General features: G+C 39.5%; 1 protein-coding gene and 1 long non-coding RNA gene across 2 annotated transcripts in view; both read right to left on the bottom strand.

Moving 5' to 3' along the window:
* The window catches only part of LOC127858316 (histone-lysine N-methyltransferase 2D-like), a 122,684-nt gene that overhangs the window by 16,641 nt on the left and 84,067 nt on the right, over positions 1–21,976 (bottom strand). The window contains exons 25-39 of the mRNA XM_052395389.1: positions 20,396–20,674; positions 19,744–19,952; positions 15,798–15,957; positions 15,096–15,236; positions 14,048–14,542; positions 11,112–11,294; positions 9,865–9,933; positions 8,962–9,244; positions 8,360–8,563; positions 7,716–7,919; positions 6,518–6,753; positions 5,958–6,371; positions 2,226–2,393; positions 1,018–1,160; positions 345–507 (exon numbers count right to left, since the gene is read on the bottom strand). Coding sequence (XP_052251349.1) covers positions 345–507; positions 1,018–1,160; positions 2,226–2,393; positions 5,958–6,371; positions 6,518–6,753; positions 7,716–7,919; positions 8,360–8,563; positions 8,962–9,244; positions 9,865–9,933; positions 11,112–11,294; positions 14,048–14,542; positions 15,096–15,236; positions 15,798–15,957; positions 19,744–19,952; positions 20,396–20,674 — 3,351 coding nt within the window. The remainder of the gene's footprint in view (positions 1–344; positions 508–1,017; positions 1,161–2,225; positions 2,394–5,957; positions 6,372–6,517; positions 6,754–7,715; positions 7,920–8,359; positions 8,564–8,961; positions 9,245–9,864; positions 9,934–11,111; positions 11,295–14,047; positions 14,543–15,095; positions 15,237–15,797; positions 15,958–19,743; positions 19,953–20,395; positions 20,675–21,976) is intronic.
* On the bottom strand, positions 3,894–5,922 carry LOC127856513 (uncharacterized). Its single transcript, XR_008038083.1, has 3 exons — positions 5,168–5,922; positions 4,455–5,022; positions 3,894–4,018 (listed from the first exon to the last, which is right to left on the bottom strand). It is a non-coding gene; the product is annotated as an uncharacterized LOC127856513 (long non-coding RNA).

Genomic DNA, 21,976 nt, shown 5'->3' on the forward strand with positions numbered 1-21,976 from the left:
TCCATTAATATGACTGAGGATGGAGACCCAGCCATTACCTGGCAGGGTGGATTCACTAATATGACTGATGATAGAGACCCAGCCATTACCTGTCAGGGTGGATCCATTGATCTGACTGATGATAGAGACCTAGCCATTACCAGGAAGGGTGAATCCATTGATCTGACTGATGATAGAGACCCAGCCATTACCTGGAAGGGTGGATCCATTGATCTGACTGATGATAGAGACCCCGCCATTACCTGGAAGGGTGGATCCATTGATCTGACTGATGATAGAGACCCAGTCATTACCTGGAAGGGTGGATCCATTGATCTGACTGAGGATGAAGACTTAGCCATTACCTGGCAGGGTGGATCCATTGATCTGACTGAGGATTGAGACAGAGGAGGAGGGTGTTTCCTTTTCCTTCTCATAGTCCATCTGGATGATGCTGTTGATGTGGTCACCAAGCGTCATCTGCTGCTTTATGCCCTCTGACAGAGCACCTGCCTTCCCCAACACCACCTGCAGTACAAAATGGCTGCATCAGTGTGGATATGCTTACTTGGACTCATATCAGTTTTGTCACATTGTTTTTTAAATTTATTGCAATCACAACCTCAATTAACCAGTTGCACCTCTCTGTTTTTTGTTGTTGATTGTGCAACTTTTGCTTTTATTCAATACTGAAATATTAACTGATAATCAACCAACAAAAGAATTGATTTTTAAGTGGCAACGGATCAATAATCCAAAGCACGAGGTTAATATCTTTCCATCAAATAGACACATGAACATTTTTTAAACATCATGATATCCTCCCTTCAAGAAATTTCAAAAGAAGTTGTCATTGGCATCTGCAAACAACACTGATGGCACCTTAGATCACTCAAAGGCTGGATTACTCTAACACCAATCGACAAAAGCATTCTTTCATGCCAGAAAATACTTACTAAAATTTATTTTGTGTACATTATAAAGAACAGATTTAGCATGGGTTCATTCAACCTTCACAACCCATTCTATTGGTCCTACCTGTGACCATGCACTGCCGGACCCATGGCTGCTAGGCCGGGAGGGCGGGGCACTGTCACCTGCCTCAGACTTGGCCCTGGGGGAGTAACTGCTGCCCTCCACCATGGCAGGAGGGACCGGGGAATGCATCCACCGCTTCTTGCCTGCAGCAGAATAAATCAGTTGCCATTTTGTTTACACATCTGTTAAATTTTGTTACTGTGACACTTAATTTGTCAAACAAATTTTGGTGGCAAATGATTAAACAAATGATAAACATTTCCTTGATAACTTGACGTTTCCTTTATTTTTACTAAGTTCAAATTACATTTGATCTGAACACATCAATTTACTTGGAAAAAATGTGGATAAAGCTGTAAAAGTAAAACAACTCTACCTAGATATAATTAAGTAACATGACTTAAAATTTTTGCCATATCGCCATAATTTGGTCCTTTGTGCAAATTACCAAACAAACATTTAAATATACCAAAATATACTTCAACAGTTAGATATTCTATACTAACCATCTATAAAACAGTTTTTTTCCTTGGAATTATTGTTTGTAACAAAATAAACATTAACCATGTCTATCAACCAACAATTATTTGCAGAGGTTTGGACACTCTTCAATGCCAATTCAAACACTTTTTTTTCAGCAAAAAAAAGAAACCATATCTCTGTCAAAATATATTGTAAATATAATCAAACTTAACCTGTTTTTTATAACATTAAAAAAAATACTTATAAATGTCATTAGTTATTGAGTTTAAGTTACCACGTGGATCAACAAAACCCAGCTGCCTGACAGACGGACAAGCTCATACATACCCAACTACAAACATTGTTTTTGGCTGTACAACAACCTATGAGCCAAGCCCTGTGAAAAGAGAGTTTAATGAATGTGCGTTAAGTGTCGTCCCAGATAAGCCTGTGCAGTCCGCTAATCAGGAACGACACTTTCCGCCTAAACTGTATTTTTGCTAAGAAGAGACTTTCTTTATAATAAAAATATCATAAAGCGGAAAGTATCACCTCTCCTCAGCCTTTGCGGACTTGACTGGCTAATCTGGGACAACACTTTACGCACATGCATTAAGCCCCCTTTTCACAAAGCACGGCCCAATTAATAAACATAACAGATAAATTGTCACCTGCAATTAATGTTTAAATTATGTCTGGAGACAAATTATATGGGGCTACTCACTACTGTATGTGCTTTTACTAACCTGCTATCTGGGACGTTGGAGACTTGCTCTCCTGAGCTGGTTTCTGACCTTGATGATACGGGTGACCTTGACCTTGGAACGGCTGCCCTTGACCTGGTACAGGCTGCTGTCCAATTGGTCCTGCTGCATTTGGTTGCATGTGACCCTGACTAACTGGAGCTGATGGTCCTATGTGACAATTTAATGAATGATGTTGAACTGTTTCATCTGTTTCACATGTCTATTGAAGATACAATACATATGTATTCACAATGTATCCAATAAAAGCCGGAAGAGCCTTTGCTTTATGCATCAAGAAGGTTTTCAAGAAATGCATGTGTGACACATTCCAACTTACAATTACCACTTTTTTGTCAAAAAACAAAAATGCAAAAAATACTTTAACTATATCTTTGGGTATATTCAATCGCAAATACATAAGACTTTTTTAAATGTAGACAATAAGTGTTGGACTTATAATTAAAAGACAAGAAATGTGTTTGTCAGAAACACAATGCCCCTTATTGCACCGCTTTGAAGCCATATATTTGACCTTTGACCTTGAAGGATGCCCTTCTTAACCTTTCACCACTCAAAATATGCAGCTCCATCAGATACACATGCATGCCAAATATCAAGTTGCTATCTTCAATATTGCAAAAGTTATTGCAAAAGTTTAACCAAGGTTAAAGTTTTCCACAGAATGACAGACAGACAGACAGGCCAAAACAATATACCCCCAATCATTCGATCCGTTGGAAAAAAAGTCACTACCCAGGTCTCACTTTGCAACTTGCCCTTTTTGAGCACCACCCTGAGATAGGGTTATGTTTTATTGACCATGCATGAAAACATAAACTGATAGGCACGCATGAGGCACTTTTCTTATTCAATAAATACTACCATCGGACAATTAATTTAAATCTAACTTAAAAGCAACCTCTGCAAGATATTTTCTGGAAAAGGGCACAAATTACGTTTTAGAACTATAACTCAAATTTAGATTAATTAATTTAGATTAATTAATAACAAGGGCTGTTTGTAAAACATGCATGCCCCCCATATGGGCTCTCAGTTGTAGTGACAGCCATTGTGTGAATATGTTTTTTGTCACTGTGACCTTGACCTTTGACCTAGTGACCTGAAAATCAATAGGGTCATCTGCCAGTCAAGATCAATGTACCTATGAAGTTTCATGATCCTTGGCATAAGCGTTCTTGAGTTATCATCCGGAAACCATTTTACTATTTCCAGTCACCATGACCTTGACATTTGACCTAGTGACCTGAAAATCAATAGGGGTTAGGGGTTTTTTTTGCCCGATTTTATAGCCGAAATTCGGCTATGTTCCCAATCCCAAAAAGTATACTTTTTTCCCAAAATGTGGCAAAAAATTCCCAATTGCCAAAAAAAAAAAAAAAAAAAATTTTTTTTTTTTTTTTTTTAAGAAAGAAGTCTTATGTGTATTTTATCTCAATTTTTATTCAATTACATCTAAGAAAGTATTATATGATGCTTTCTTTTAATTTGAATGATTATAAAGAGTTAAATCAAATTTAGTATTTCCCTAATCAGTGGACTTTTCGTGTGGAAAAAAAGGCCTATGAATTTATTTTCCCAATTTCATGAAAATGCCGATAAAATTCCAAAGCCATGGGCTATCTTCCCAAAAAGTGGAAAAGAAAACCTGGGGGTCATCTGCGAGTCATGATCAATCTACCTATCAAGTTTCATGATCCTAGGCATAAGCGTTCTTGAGTTATCATCCGGAAACCATTTTACTATTTCGGGTCACCGTGACCTTGACCTTTGACCTAGTGACCTGAAAATCTCTAGGGGTCATCTGCCAGTCAAGATCAATCTTCCTATTAAGTTTCATGATCCTAGGCATAAGTGTTCTTGAGTTATCATCCGGAAACCATTTTACTATTTCGGATTACCGTGACCTTGACCTTTGACCTAGTGACCTGAAAATCAATAGGGGTCATCTGCGAGTCATGGTCAATCTACCTATCAAGTTTCATGATTCTAGGCATAAGCGTTCTTGAGTTATCATCCGGAAACCATTTTACTATTTTTGGGTCACCGTGACCTTGACCTTTGACCTAGTGACCTGAAAATCAATAGGGGTCATCTGCCAGTCAAGATCAATGTACCTATGAAGTTTCATGATCCTTGGCATAAGCGTTCTTGAGTTATCATCCGGAAACCATTTTACTATTATCGGTCACCATGACCTTGACATTTGACCTAGTGACCTGAAAATCAATAGGGGTCATCTGCGAGTCATGATCAATGTACCTATGAAGTTTCATGATCCTAGGCATAAGCGTTCTTGAGTTATCATCCGGAAACCATTTTACTATTTCGGGTCACCGTGACCTTGACCTTTGACCTAGTGACCTGAAAATCAATAGGGGTCAACTGCGAGTCATGATCAATCTACCTATCAAGTTTCATGATCCTAGGCATAAGCGTTCTTGAGTTATCATCCGGAAACCATTTTACTATTTCGGGTCACCGTGACCTTGACCTTTGACCTAGTGACCTGAAAATCTCTAGGGGTCATCTGCCAGTCAAGATCAATCTACCTATCAAGTTTCATGATCCTAGGCATAAGCGTTCTTGATTTATCATCCGGAAACCATTTTACTATTTCGGGTTACCGTGACCTTGACCTTTGACCTAGTGACCTGAAAATGAATAGGGGTCATCTGCGAGTCATGGTCAATCTACCTATCAAGTTTCATGATTCTAGGCATAAGCGTTCTTGAGTTATCATCCGGAAACCATTTTACTATTTTTGGGTCACCGTGACCTTGACCTTTGACCTAGTGACCTGAAAATCAATAGGGGTCAACTGCGAGTCATGATCAATGTACCTATCAAGTTTCATGATCCTAGGCATAAGCGTTCTTTAGTTATCATCCGGAAACCATTTTACTATTTCGGGTCACCGTGACCTTGACCTTTGACCTAATGACCTGAAAATCAATAGGGGTCATCTGTGAGTCATGATCAATCTACCTATCAAGTTTCTTGATCCTAGAACCAAGCGTTCTTGAGTTATCATCCGGAAAACACAGACCGACCGACCGACATGTGCAAAGCAATATACCCCCTCTTCTTCGAAGGGGGGCATAATAAACAGGCTTCACTGTAATGATGACATGTGCCTATCTAAACCTTGGGTGGACAGTAGTAACATTAAGCTTACTTTGGTCCTTTAACACAAAAACAAAGAGCGTTTTTCAAAAAGCCACATAATAATATTACCAAAAGGTAACAAAAGTAATTGTTTCCCAATGTTTTTGGTGACGGCTACAGGATTTAAATATTAAAAAATATTTATAAGCAAGTATGCAAGGATTTTTAAGGAGCTAAATGTTCATTTAAAGCCCAAGAGGACTATCAGCCTTTTTGTTTACATGCTTATGTCCTCTTTTGGCAAAATCCATGGACCAACAAGATGTGTTTGTGAAACACTATGTCCCCCCATATATTTGACCTTTGACCTTGAAGGATGACCTTGACCTTTCGCCACTCAAAATGTGCAGCTCCATGAGATACACATGCATGCCAAATATGAAGTTGCTATCTTCAATATTGTAAAAGTTATAGCCAATGTTAAAGTTTGACGCAAACCAACAAACCAACAAACAAACCAACAAACAGACAGGGCAAAAACAATATGTCCCCCAGTATAGACTGGGAAACATAAAAATATTCTACAATTTGACAATATGCCCATACCATGCGGTGAGAAATGCTGTGATGTATAGAGATTACTAGGCTGAGACACTGACGGCCTGGGCTCCAGCTTTCCACCCAGCTTTCCCTGACTGCCGGGGCTTACATCATCATTAGGATGATTGATCTGGGTGGTTATTATGGCATCAATAAGGCTTGCGGCTGTAATAGTGTGCTGCTTTTGGTCGCCGGATGAGACTTTCTGAGGGGCGGGCTGGTCGGGGGCAAAGGCTCTCAGGAATTCTGTGGGTTCTTTCATGAGAGGCTGCGGGTTCTCATCTTTGAGGGAGCGGTACTTGGCACTAATCAGTTGTTGTTGCTGCTGCAGCTGCTGTTGTTGCTGCTGCTGCAGCTGCTGTTGTTGCTGCTGCTGTTTGATCTCATGGGCTACTCTCTTCCCATGTTCAAACTGCTCCCCTGTAATGTGTTACAAAGCGCTGAAACCTCAAATCAAATGCAGGAAAAAAATTCAAAATAGAAACCATGAACAGAAATATCTTTAGTTAATTTAGCAAATAAATTCACATTCCTTTAAATCCAGCATTTTATGGCTCTTCACTTACTTGCAGCCAGTATAGCCTGCTGCTGGTGCTTATCCTGCTGTTGTTGTTGTTGCTGCTGCTGCTGTTGCTGCTGCTGTTGCAGCTGCTGCTGATGCCGGTACTCAGCCATTACAGAAGCCGGGCCAGACTGGTGATCACCAGTTGCCGTGGGCATCATCATGTATGCTGCTACCGCACTGTCAGGGTGGATACTGCGCTGGGACATGTGGGTACCTGAGCTGTCTGCCTGCCGATACCTGGGGGATAAATGGGAAAGTCTTATCTAATCATGTAGCCCTTTACCACTATAACCCATTCATGCCTAGTAAACTCTCCCATCCTTCTAAATTGGATCAATTAATTTCCAAAATTAGGGATGTCTACTATATTTATTTCTATATTTAGAATATTTCATATAGAAATTCCTTCAAGCAAACAGCGCAGACCCAGATGAGACGTCGCATTATGCGGCGTCTCATCTGGGTCTACGCTGTTTGCAATGTCCTTTTTTCAGGACGCTAGGCATAAATGGGTTAAAATAAATACATATTTTTACGCATTTGTAGTCCCTTAGAAAGTTGAATATAATTTAAGATCTTTCTTAATGTATTCAAGTTTGAAAGGCTTTATTTCCAACCCTTAGATACTGATGAGCTGCAAACAGCATAAAACCTGAACAGACTGCGAGTTACTCGCAGGCTGTTCTGGTTTTATGCTGTTTGCACCTGGCCATTTTCACTTTGATTCTGAGAGGGAAAGGGTTTAAATACTAGTTTAGGTTGTTAACATAAACTAATTAAAAATATATAACTTAATAGTTTCATATCAATAAAACCTGATGTTTTTCCCAGAACTGCTATTGGATAAATCACATAACAGCCAATGTTGCCCACTCACTTAGGTTGATGCCAATTTTGCTTATTTCAAATATTGACAACCCTTCTAGTGTAGTAAGTGCAATTTTATAAGTATTCCAGGATAAATATAAACATCTTAAGTACTTTTTGATGAATTACATGATCCCTGTTTGCTGACTAACAGACTGGCAGACAGTCAATAGGACAGAGAGACATGACAGACAGAGGATTCAATCTTTTTACGCAATGAAAAATATTCAAGGTTTTATAATACCCATTAGGCTACAACCTTATCCGGAGCTCTGAATAACGCATAGACATTATATTCCTTCAATTTAAACATTCAATCACCACCCACTAACCTGTCATCACCACGCGAATCTGTGATAACAGACTGCCGACCTGTGCCCTGGGTGATGCTGGGCTTGCCTGGGTATTGACCCGTAGGATCGGGGTGCTGAGAGACATGAGCCCCAGGGCTGGGCCGCCCACCCATACTCTGGGCCCAGGGTCCACCCCCTGATTTCTCATCCCTAGGTGAGGGCTGGCTGGGCCTTGGGGACACTCTACACAAAAAGGCAAGAGTGATAAAATATACTATTGATCATATACAAAGTTCATATATACAATCAGAAAATTAAACTGCTTAAGTAGTAAACTATTCAAAAAGCCTTTCTAACTTTTACATATATACTCTTTAAAAGGTATATCTTACTGAAAAAAGAGTGTATTTAACTGTTAAAATGCCAACTGTATAAAATCTATTTTTCCCCTTAGCTTTGTGATTTACAGTTATAAGTCAAGTATGATTTGGAATATACATGTGAATACAATTTGTTAAAAACTGTTCCACTTTTCAAGTTTAGTAAATGCATTCACCCTTGATAAGCACTTCATTTTCTGAGATAATAAAAATTATTAAAAAAAATTCTTAGACAACGATTTAAAGTGAATTAATCACACTGTCCTGATAACACAATCAAAGCTGCTGACTCATGAAGCCTACCTGGATGATGAAGGAGGCTGGCCCTGTCCGGGGGGAGTCATGTACATGCGGCCCTGCATCTGGTAGCCTGGGCTGTAGTCCATTGTAGTGTACCCCACCTGCTTAGGGCTCTGACCAGGGCCGTGATCGGGGGCCCTGGGACTCACAGTCTGATCCCTGTGGTCACGACCTTCGTTTCTAACTTCTTTGTCTGTCGGTGATGACCTGACATATGATGGTACAATTTCAGCAGCTAACTTTTAAAGCCAAATAAAAGAAAGAAAGAAGAAACAAAGTTATTTTATTCTGAGGTCCATTAAATTTCTATGACAAGAAAGTCCATTCGCCAGTCATTACTTGTTACATAAATTGAATTTTTTTTAAAAGGTGGTGGATAAGTAAATAAGAATTAAATTCATATTTAAAACATATGTATTGTATCAATAGTTTTAAATAATAACCAAATAGCATAATTGACTTTTTAAATTTTGTGTAACACCTTTAAAAAAAATTGCCAACATGTTCACTTATTTTTAAAAGAAGCTTTCAATTCCAACATTATCTCAAGTGCAGTAACTCCTTTTGCTCCGTCTTCCCAAGTCAGTAGCCTGGGTTGTACCTACCTCATTCCACCATGAGCCAGTATGAAGTCGCTCTGCAGCGTTTGCTTGCTGGAACTATAGTCCCCTGGGCGTGCCCCAGGGTGTTCTGGCGGCATGTAGCCCATATATGGGGCCGGGTGGTGTCTCATTTGCTCCATCACCCGTTGCTCATAAGCAATCTGGGAATGGGGCGGCTGCTGAACGTTGCCACGTTGCTCGTACGCAATCTGAGAATGAGACGGCTGCTGAACACTGCCACGCATCTGGGTCTGGTCATGCATGCGTCCATCGTACGGCTGACCTCCTTTGCAAATAGGGTGATAAAAACAGTTGCTGGGTTAAAGAGCAGCAACATAAAGTTTTATGCAAGTAATGCTTCCTCTTTGTAATTTTAGTGACTATTTTGCCTGCATTTAACATAAAGCACCACTATTAAGAATATGATAATTAAACAGTGCTTTGGCAGTATTGTACATAATACACGAGACACCTACCAGTCGAATTAAAAAACCCTATCACTTTAAAATATGTATTATTGTCAAATTCCCCATTATCTGTGCTAAAGTAAGGTTTCCTATTGAAATCTAAAGTCAATTCAGCATAGTAATATTAATATTTGTTTTAAACATTCACCTGCCATTGACCTCATATGAAAAACATTCTGCATATAACAGCCACTTTGCTTTTCACATGTATACAAAGTTTAAATGTATTAAAATCTTATGAACCTTAAGTAATATTTTGTTCTTTCATGTAATTCTCGTGATTAACAGTCACCTGACATTGAACATATGCAGCAATAAAGATTATTCATGCTCAACTCAGTTGTTTAAGCCATCAGTAATCAGGTCACACATTCATAACAGACATATAGTTTATAAATATCCATCTCAGTAGATGTTATTCTATACACCCATGCCCTACCTTGAGGCCTTGGCATCTCTCTTACAGGTGTACCCTGTGTTATAGATCCCCTAGCCGGACCACGAACACCTGCAAACATAGTGGATTACTTGATATATTGCAGGCGAGAAGAATGTGTAACTAAAAGAATATAACATTTACAGTTATAAGTCATGGATGATGTTCTTCTAAATGATTCATTAAATAGATATATAAACAAGAGATGTGTTTGTCAGAAACACAATGCCCCCTACTGCGCCGCTTCGAAGCCATATATTTGACCTATGACCTTGAAGGATTACCTAGACCTTTCACCACTCAAAATGTGCAGCTCCTTAAGGTTCACATGCATGCCAAATATCAAGTTGCTATCTTCAATATTGCAAAAGTTATGGGCAACGTTTAAGTCTTCGAAAGGACGGACAGACTGACGGACAGTTCAACTGCTATATGCCACCCTACCGGGGGCATAAAAAGAGGCATCAAACGACTATGTGTGTGTTTGTTTGTAAGTTGTTTACAACTTTTATATCGGTCCTTTTTTTATAGACAATTTATAATTATAATTCACAAATAAGGCTCATTTGTTCGCGATGTATTGAACTCTATTGCTTCTGATAGTTTCCATGCTCATAACTGTCAAGTCAGGACATTTATAGCAGATTCAACCAAGACCTGTGTTTGTGGAACACAATGCCACCCACTGCCCTTCGAAGCCGCGCCACTAGAGAACAATTTTAAGTATAGGGTGCTAGGTGCCACCCTGACTTTCATGTATATCGTTCAAAAGTCATAGGAGCTGGTAAGTGGATGCAACATGGAAGCTCAAATGCTTGACCTTAAAATGTGACCTTTAAGTTTAAGAGACCATGCGTTTTCCATATGACAAAAACTCTTCATCAGATTTTCATCAAAATCATCAAAATGGTAGAGTGAATATATGGCACACAACACAGTTTTACACACAGATGGACAGATGAAGGGCATTCCTAAAAAATCTTACTACACATTTAACTTATATTTGATCTCACAACAAATAAATAGTATGATCAATATGCTCCTTACTTAACCAGTTGACAGAAATGTATAGCCACACCTGTTTGTTTTTGTCCATGCATTTACAATTAATTTAATGGATAAAGCACCCATGTATTTATATTCAGTTTTCTCTTCAACATAAAAATTGCTGCCATAAATAGTTATTGAGGTATTTAACCGCAAGATGCGTTAAATAAGATGGGCGAATGTCCTTTCCCACCGTAACAGACCTTGTTGGGCTCCAGGTGGTGGACCTCCTAGGTTTCCCCCCTTGGGTGTTCCATGGGTGATGGAGCCCGGAGGGGGGGAGACAGCCATTCGAGGGTTGGTGATGAGGGGCGGGGGCAGGCCTATACCCGGTCGCACATGGCGGTCACCACTATGAGGACTGTAGGGGGAGCTGGAGGGAGGGGCTGCAATGATTACAGCAAACTTTTTACAACTGTCACATCAGATTTAACTAGAATCATAATAAGTATTTATTTCAGCTCTATTGCATCAGAAGGCATATCCTTTATAGAGACACTGTTCAAGTTCTTTGCTGGGGTAGAAACAGTACTTGGTGTATTCTAACAGATTTTGAGAACAATTTTAAAGTGGGGATCACAACCAGGACCTCCATATCACAAGGCGGAAACCATATCAAATGAGTCGCATTCTGAGACAACTGGGCATAATGCATGTGCGAAGTGTCATCCCAGATTAGCCTGTGCAGTCCGCACAGGCTAATCAGGGACGACACTTTTCGCTTTTATGACATTTTTCTTTAAATAAAGTCTCTTCTTAGCAAAAATCCAATTTAGGCGGAAAGTGTTGTCCCTGATTAGCCTGTGCGGACTGCACAGGCTAATCTGGGACGACACTAAACAAACATTCATTATACCCAGTTTTCCCACATCGCTACTCAAATACACAATTAAGACATTAGAGTGATATACTTCAATTGGAAAGTTCTACAGAATCTTCAAAGATGTGATATAATTGTTAAGATTTAAAAATTACCCAAACAGGAAAACTTGAATTGCTACAAAACCAGTTTTTCAACTGTCAAGATATCAATGCAAATAATTGTTTATCCGGTTAGGTCTGCATGTAAGTAACCTTCTACCATATAACTGCTTAATACCACCATCCAAACCTAAGTTATTTAACTAAAACAGTCTTTGAATTTTCATTTATATAGATATTGACCTTAACTCTGATAAAATTTTAAGCTAGGTCTTCTTGTAAGAATCCTTAAAAAAGATAAACAGGTGCTGTATAACCGTCCGAAATCAGGATATTGACTGAAAACTGTTTTTAATTTTAGCAAACAGTACCTTTGACCAGTCATGCCCTAAAATACAACCCACGCTGTCCATGCAAGCATGCTAAATCCAAAGATTTGTCAAGATTGGTCAATGAAAACTGAAATAACTGACTTGAAACCACCTTTTTGCTGCTTTTGTTTTCTTGTAACAGTGATCTTGACCAAATGGCTATAAATGCAGTCCAAAGCTAAGTCTGTATGAAAGCTACACACACAATGTCAGTGAAATATTTCCATCCAAACTATTTAGCGGAAACAGTCTTTTTATTTTTAGTAACAGTGACCTTGATCTTGACCCTACACACCCATGTACAATTCCAATTTAGGTCTCAATTCAAGCTTGATATATCCCAAGTTTCATTTATACCCTTCAATGCAACCACAATTATCCACCAAAAAACACCATCCCGGCAGCACTCCCACCATGACCTAATCTAACAAGAGCACTGCATAACGGGTGCCAACGCTCGGCTGCGGGTGCAGATTTGAATAAATGAAAGCTTGTCAGAATTCTTTTTTTAGAGGTCACAATGACCTTGACCTTTGACCTGGTGACCCATAAATGGGTGTGGCGTGTAGAACTCATCAAGGTGCATCTACATATAAAGTTTCAAAGTTGTAGGTGAAAGCACTTTGATTTTAGAGCCAATGTAAAGGTTTTAGCACGACGCCAGCGAACGGCGGACAACACTATGAGCTGGCTTTGACAATATCTCGGGTTTTCTCTGAATGCAGCCGAGCTAAAAACCAGGATTTTCAACTTAAATGGAGATCTAGTTTATTCAATAATCAGAAACAAATGTTCATTATTGTCACATTATTTATTTTAAATAGTTTCATTTTTTAACAATTCCACTTTTGCAATTTGTTTTTTTATTCTCAGTTACAACAAGATGTGTTTGTGAAACACTATGTCCCCCTCCCTATATATTTGATGTCTGACCTTGAAGGATGACCTTGACCTTTCACCACTCAAAATGTGCAGCTCCATGAGATACACGTGCATGCCAAATATGAAGTTGCTTTCTTCAATATTGCAAAAGTTATGGCTATGTTAAAGTTTGACGCAAACAAATAAACCAACAAACAAACAGACAGGGCAAAAACAATATGTCCTCCAGTATACACTGGGGGACATAAAAAGTCAGCTTCCTATACTGCTTATCCATATCGATTGATTGGCTGATTGACAATTTTAGCCAAAATTAACCCTTTCAGTGCGGGAACCGAATTTTGAAGGCCTTTGCAAACAGTTTGGATCCTGATGAGACGCCACAGAACGTGTGGCATCTCATCAGGATCCAAACTGTTTGCTATTCTGATAGTATTCTTTGAAAAAAATCGAAGAAAATGCTAATTTTAGAAATTCAGCAGACGACATTTTAGCAGAAGACAAATTAACCAGCATGCAAAGGCCCCCAAATAAGGTAAATGTTAAGGTTGAAATAAATTAAAGTGACGAGAGTGTGTGGAATGGAAATAGCAAAAGATATTGAGTAATCAATTTTGATGCTAATGTAATTTTGGATTAAAAAAGAATTTGGACATTTGAACTTAGTGCAAAAATAAGTCAATGTCAAGGATAAATTGAGGTGTGGGAATGTAAGTGTGTTGAGTTTTATATGCCACATCCATGCAAGTATCAGACATTTTTGCGAAGCATTACTGCTATTATAAGAAACATATTTTGTAGTTTTTACCATAGAGTGACCAACAAACAGAAGAATGGACACGCGGATCGCTATGTGCATGTCAGCATAAGAAGAGGCCCCCAGAATAAAAAGGAAATTGCTCCAAACAAAACATGTAGACATTTGTAAATTTCAACATCCAAATAAGGAGGAAACTGTAATGTACCTCTGTTCGTCATGCCAGCCTGTCTACTATCTTGTTCATAGCTCTGTGGTTTCTCTGTGCTGTCTGGTCTGCCTGGCTGCATAGCGTAGGGGGACCTGCCACTGTGAGCAGGCGGGGGTGTCACAATGGCCATTGGGGGTCGCTGCTTGGGGTCATCTGGGTGACCTCTGTAGGGGTCAGCCTGCCTGTGCGGCTCAAAGTCCCTAGGATCCCCTTTGTAGCTCTGCCCACCCTTGTCCACACTCTCAGAATGCCGCATGGAGAGGTCCATCCCTGCAGAGCCTCTCATGTCTCTTGGATCGCCCCTCATGTCCCTGGCATCGCGAATGTCCCTCTGATCTCTACTGGGAACCTGGTACGGAGAAGGTCGGCGTTCTGGGTAAGACATAGTCTGCTGCCGTAAGTCCTTGCTCCGTAAATCTGTAGGTCGCAAGTCTTGACCCACTGGACCCCCACCCATAGGCTGGTTGCTGGGCTGACTATTGTAGCCAATCTCTGTGAATTAATTCTATAATTAGCATTGAAAATAACTTATTGCAAACATTAATAGATAACTATCTTTTTGTAAAAAGTGTCTTATGTTTTGATTGATTACTCTCATTTTGTAAAACACGATTTACTTTTATATCAAGTTTTCAAAAACCAAAGCCAGAAGATTCAGGTCATTTAGTTATGAAATCAATCACATCTAACTTACCAAAAACATATTCAAACAATTCAATTCAGTACATTAATCAGGCATAGATTTAAAGAATTTTAACTTTCAGTGCTGGAACCGAATTTTGAAGGCCTTTGCAAACAGTTTGGATCCAAATGAGACGCCACAAAACGTGGCGTCTCATCAGGATCCAAACTGTTTGCTATTCTGAAAAAAATAGAAGAAAATGCTAATTTTAGAAATTCAGCAGACGACATTTTAGCAGACGACAAATCTCCCCGCATGCAAAGGGTTAAGCTTGAACTTAATATATGTCAGAAGTTGTCCTAGAGGAGCTGTGTCTACACCCAATGCCGTAAGAAAGCATGTAATACAGGTGCTTATCCCTACCAGGCCTCTCTTGTGTGTAGACAACACTTGTTCCTTCCTGGATCAGGTTCCTCTCAATGGCCGAGTCGATGAGGTCTCTCACACACCCGGACCGGCTCTTCTTGTTCAGGGGTGGCGTACTTACACGTGATGGGTCAAGACCTGAAATGAGTATCATGAATGAAATGTTCAAATTGAGATATATCATTAACTGCAAATTTAATAACATTTATGGTTCACATGCTATAAACAAGAAAGCTACATCTGAGACCTTAAGAAACTAAACTGTTCTGAGCAGGTAGTTTGTACGCATGTACTGACCAAGTTTTAAGAAGATTGGACAATTCATGTGGCCTTAGCACTGTTAACAAGCTTTTATTTTACATATTTATTTAGTTGTTCACCCGAAATGAGCCATTTTCATATTTGGCCAAGGCCAAGATTCATTAAGATGGGGCGACAAATGTGGCCTCTATAAAGATTACAAGCATTTTCTTTAATTTGCCCTAGTCACCTAGATCCCACTTAACCAAGTTTCAAACACGTCAAGGATACCAATGGGATGAATTTTATCATAGAATTCCATAGAAATTGGGCAATACAAGTGATCTTTTAAGTTTTACATTTCCCAAGAAAAGTTTGAGTAGGTCAACAGATCCCCGTTATATTACTGAAATCATATAAGCAGCAAAAAGCCTACAACTACAAAGGAAACAGTGTTACCAAATGGATATTGTGCAATGTGAGGTGACAGGGCCCTGTGGGTGGAAGTCCCGGGCTCTGACTGAGCGCTGGCTGGTCTTCTCGGCTGACCTGGACCCTGTGGCTTCAGGCTGGACATGTCTTGCATCTGGTTGGAGTTCACTTCCCGGGTAATAGGCACCTGTGGAATGATAAAGACATGGTTTTTTAAGGCCGGCTTGACACAAATCACATCTGCTTGTCATTTTATCTGCTTCTTGGGGGCAATTTTGAAAACAACTCAAGGGAGGAAAATATCCTAATACCTCTAACAGACTTCACTTGAAGCCTTTCAGATTTTACATATTCATTCAAGTTAAGCAAACTTGGCACTTGAAAGGAGGAAACAAGGGACAAATTTGCCACATTTGTCACAAAACCAGGTTTTCAATTTGAAAAAAAAGTCTAATAAAGGGAGACAATTCAAAATGTGCATTGTTACTAATTGTTCCTACTTATCGCCCTTGTGTCAAATTAAATCTATTTTTAGTTGTGGCGACCTCATTTCAATTTGGAGAAAAAAGTCTGGTAATGGGAGACAATGCAAAATTTGCATAGTTCCTGATTGTTCCTAGTAACCCCCCCCCCCCCCCTTGTGTCAAATTTAATTCATTTTTAGTCATGGCGACCTTGACCTTGGAGATATCGATGTAATTTTTTCGCATGACACACCATCCAATGATTGTGAACAAATATACTGAGTAATTTTAAAATCTCACAATGAATGACATACTTAATAGTTATGGCCTGGACAAGATCATTTATGGCCATTTTTGACCGTTAAACTCAAAGTGTGACCTTGACGTTGCAGATATTGACGTAATTCTTTCGCATGACACACCCTCCAATGATGGTGAACAAATGTGCCCAATGATTTTAAAATCTCACAATCAACTACATAGTAATGGCCCAGACAAGCTCATTTATGGCAATTTTTGACCTTTGAACTCAAAGTGTGATGGCCCCCACAAGCATTTGACCTTTGAACTCCAAGTGTGACCTTTCGCATGACACACTGTTCTATGATGGTGAACAAGTGTATCAAGTCATTTTAAAATCTAACAATAAATGACATAGTTATGGTCCGGACAAACTTTCAGTTTAAAACGCACTAAGTGACCCTGTGACCTAGTTTTGACCTGGCATGACCCATATTCAAACTTGACCTAGACATCATCTAGATTCAACTCATGACCAAGTTTGGTGAAGATCGGATGAAATTTTGAGACAAAGTGACTCCTATATAGCCCCATTACCAATGGTAATGGGGATATAATTACACCACTGAAAAGAGAAAAAATAACACCACTGAAAGGAGCAAAATCACTCAATGTGAAAGGAGAAATCACAGCCTTGTAAAAAGAAACAAATGGCCCATGAGGGCCGGAATCGCTCTACTGCTATAAACACTGTGCAAGTTTGGAAAGAATAAGATGGAAACTGTGTACTTAATCGCGCAAACAAGGAGAATTTTCTCAAATTCAAGGGGAGTTTATTGTGTACTTATTTCTCCAATACTGCTCATATTCAATAGGGTTCAAGTCCTCATTGATATAAAGATACTGTGCAAATTTGGAAATAAAAGGATGAAAACTGTGGAATTAATTGCGCTAACAAGCCGGATTTCAAAATTTTCTCATATTCAAAGGGAAGTCATTCTGGACTTATTGCTTCGATATTGCTCTTTTTAAACAAGGGCTGTTTGTAAAACATGCCCCATATGGGCTGTCAGTTGTAGTGGCAGCATTGTGTGAATACGTTTTTTGTCACTGTGACCTAGTGACCTGAAAATCAATAGGGGTCATCTGCCAGTCATGATCAATGTACCTTTAAAGTTTCATGATTCTAGGCCTTATTATTCTTGTGTTATCATCCGGAAACCATTTTCCTGTTTTGAGTCACTGTGACCTTGACCTTTGACCTGAAAAATGATAGGGGTCAAATGCCAGTCATGATCAATGTACCTATGAAGTTTCATGATCCTAGGAGTAAGCATTCTTGAGTTATCATCCGGAAACCATTTTACTGTTTCGAGTCACTGTGACCTTTACCTTTGACCTAGTGACCTGAAAATCAATAGGGGTCATCTTCCAGTCATGATCAATGTAACTATGAAGTTTCATGATCCTAAGCCTAAGCATTCTTGATTTATCATCCGGAAACCATTTTACTATTTCGAGTCACTGTGACCTTGACCTTTGACCCAGTGAATTGAAAATCAATAGGGTTCGAGTCCTCATTAATATGAAGACACTGAACAAGTTTGAAAAGAATCGGATGAAAACTGTGGACTTTATCGGACAAACAAGAAAAAGTAACCATTCTACTATTTCGAGTCACTGTGACCTTGACCTTTGACCTAGTGACCTGAAAATCAATAGGGGTCATCAGCCAGTCATGATCAATGTACCTATGGAGTTTCATGATCCTAGGCCTAAGCATTCTTGAGTTAACATTCAATAATTTATTAGACAATCTTTCAAAAATATACAAAAAAGGAAAAAAAAATTGGGGGGGGGGGGGGGGTAAAGGGGGGTAGGGGGATTGAGAAGGGGGTATAATGTGGGGTGGGGTAATTTATTAGATGATGTTTAAAAAAAAATGGGGGGGGGGGGGGGTAGGGGGGGTGAGAGGGGGGTATAATGTGGGGTGTGGTAATTTATAAGTTGATGTTTTAAAAAAAAAATCTTTTTTTTGGGGGGGGGGGGTTGGGGGGGGGGAGGTTGGGGGGGGGGAGAGATTCTGGGTAGGGGCGTGGGGTATTGTTTGGGTGGAATCCATTGTGGTATTCAGGTAAGTGTTGATTTGTCAAAGTAATAATAAGATGTGATCATAAATAAAGAAGTTATGGTAATTAAAGCAAAATGTTCAATTATCTTAGTGTAAAAGGGGCCATAATTATGTCAAAATGCTTGATACAGTGGTCTGCTCTTGTTTATAGGTTGGGGTAATGTTGGTAAACAAGTATGCAACATATAAAAGCAATATGTCAAAGGATATAGGAAATATTTGGGGTAGTACACAAACTTTAACAAAGATTTATCAATAATATGCATATTCTAAGTATAAAAGGGGCAATAATTATGACAAAATGCTTGATAGAGTTGTCTGCTCTTGTTTATAGGTTGGGGTAATGTTGGTTAACAAGTATGCAAAATATGAAAGCAATATGTCAAGGGACAAAGAAAATAATTGGAGTAGTACGCAAAATTTAACATTTGCTGCATATTCTAAGTGGAAAAGGGGTCATAATTATGACAAAATGCTTGAAAGAGTTGTCTGCTCTTGTTTATAGGTTGGGGTCATGTTGGTAAACAAGTATGCAAAATATGAAAGCAATATGTCAAGGGACAAAGAAAATATTTGGGGTAGTACGAAAACTTTAACATTTGCACGCCAACGCAGACGCTAACGCTAATGGTAACGCAGACGGTCACGCCAAGGCCAGGGCGAGTAGGATAGCTCCACTATATATATTTCATTTATAATAGTCGAGCTAAAAATGTAACAAATGTAAAAAACGTTTTCACCGAAACAAAAGTTTATTTGTTTTTAAATATAATGAGAAAAATCTCGTCTGCGCCCACTACTGGCCGTAAGGCGGTCTTTAGTTGGGTAAAAAGATTCATGTTATTGATCGTAAATCGGTTGGTCTTGTATTTGAGGATAACTTCCTATCTTCTGATCAATTTGGTATCCTTCAGGAGCTTCCGGGGGCTCCCTGGACCCCTGACAAGGGTTTTGCTCTTTATCCACCGGAGGCCCTGCAGCCCCCTGGCCCCAGGCTCATATTTTTAAAACGTGCCTGCAGATCCTTGGAGGGCTCGCTACGCCCCTGACCTCATGGCAAGAAGACCTGGAGTTGGGCCTACTCATAAAACTGACCTCATGGCAAGAAGACCTTTATTGGCTTACTCAAGAGACTTGCCTCATGACAAGAAGACCAGGAGTTGGGTCTCGTCTGCTGGGACTGCTGGCTTTGCACTGCAGGGCTGGTCCGAGATCCAGGTCGGGAGGGGTAGCTCTGGCTCGAGTTCCCGGTACCCTGGCTAGGGCTGAATGGCTGTCGAGGCAACAAACCAAACCCCACGGCCCCTATCTGCGTGATGCTGGGCCTCATCAGAAGTACATTGTCTCCTGGCACAGAAAAGGGGATGTTTTAGAATAATGAGACAGATTCCCTGATATGGATCCTTGCAATGTTTTGTGAACCAAAAATGCAATACAAGATTAAGGGTTATCAGGACATGGTCCATCCAGTTTCCTGCAAACAACAAATAGAAGATTCATTTGGAAAGATTTTTAGTATGCTCCTTGAGTGAAGAATGAACTTCTGACCTCAAGCTTTCAAGGTAGACACACTTTTTACTAAATCATGGCTATCAAGACTTTTTAATACAAAGAATATTGTAAACCATCATAAACCAAATGTTGCTAAGGCATTTTCATCATTATTGATAAACAATTAGTATGTCAACTATTGAATGCATCATAAAAAAAGTGCTATACAAACCTAACCAAACATAACATTTGGTTCAACAAGATAAGAACCCATAGTCCAGTACACTCAGTGTACCCACCTGTCCTCATGGGAGCTGAAGGGAGGGATGATGGTGATATGCTGCCAGGGTACAGGGTCTGTTGTACAGCCGGCCTAAGCCCTTCACCTAGCAAAAGCCTCTGCTGGGCACTGGCCACGCGTAGACCTGTAAGGCTGCTGCTGTCGAGGTGACCCAGTGCTGGACCCTCCCCTAGAGGGCGTAGTCTTATGGGTGGCTGGCTGGCTACCTTGGGGCCCATACTGCTACTTGCCAGGGAGAGGGTCATTGACGAGTCTGGTTTCTGATCCTTGCCAAGATCTGAAATTAAGGTACTAAAGTCAGGGTGTTTTCTTTTCAACTTTCAAGGAAAGTGCCCTTTGTATAGGGAATTTTATTAAACAAGTGCTGCCAGAGGACAGCGCACTCGACTATTCGAGTGCTTGACAGTATAACGTAAGCCATCATCGGGAAATTGTTCAAATTATTCAATAAGGTCAAGGTATATTTTCCACAATCTATTGAACATTTATAAAGACATAAAACGAACTAATACCGTAAGATTTTATTTCAAGTTTTATAGCAATAGCTTGGGTGGGAAGTTTGGAGGGTCCTTCAAAAATAAAGTAAATACATAAATGTTTTTGTTTTTTAAACCATTTTTCAAAGAAAAGAATATTCTTTTTGGGTTGGGTAGGGGGCGGGGGGGGGGGGGGGTTGAGAGGAGGGTATAATGTGGGGTGTGGTCATTTATTTAGACGTTCTTTCAAAAATAATAAAAGGAAAAAAAATTGGGAGGGGGGGAGTAGGGAGTGTGTTGAGAGGGGGGTATAATGTGGGGTGTAGTCATTTATTAGACGATGTTTGAAAAATAAAAAAATGAAAACAATAAAAAATACAATTGGGGGGGGGGGGCAGGAATTCTGGGTTTGGGCGTGGGGTATTGTTTGGGTGGAATACATTGTGGTATTCAGGCAAATGTTGTTTTGTCAAAGTATTAATAAAATCTGATAAATGAAGAAGTTATGGCAATTTAACTAAAATTTATTCTTTTGACCTTGAGAGTCAAGGTCATTCAAAGGTCAAGGTCAAATTGAACTTGCCAGGTACAGTACCCTCATGATAGTAAGAAAAGATTTGAAGTTTGAAAGCAATAGCTTTGATACTTTAGAAGTCAAGTGGATCTAAACACAAAATTTAACAAAATATTCAGTTACTAAGACAAAAAATGGCCATAATTCTTACAAAATGCTTGATACAGTTGTCTGCTCTTGTTTATAGATTGGGGTCATGTTGGTAAAGAAGTTTGCAAAATATGATAGCAATATGTCAAGGGACATTGAAAATATTTGAGGAGATAGGCTAACTTAAACATAGATTTATCAATAATATGCATATTCTAAGTGAAAAAAGGGCCATAGTTCTTACAAAATGTTTGATACAGTTGTCCGCTCTTATTTATAGGTTGGGGTCATGTTGGTAAAGAAGTATGCAAAATATTAAAGCGATATGCCAAGGGACATAGGAAATATTTGGGGTGGTACGCAAACTTTAACATTTGCACACTAACGCTAACGGGAACAGGAACACTAACGCCGACGCCGGGGTGAGTAGGATAGCTCC

Source organism: Dreissena polymorpha, chromosome 1 (assembly GCF_020536995.1).
Source record: "Dreissena polymorpha isolate Duluth1 chromosome 1, UMN_Dpol_1.0, whole genome shotgun sequence".
Taxonomy (NCBI): Eukaryota; Metazoa; Mollusca; class Bivalvia; order Myida; family Dreissenidae; genus Dreissena; species Dreissena polymorpha.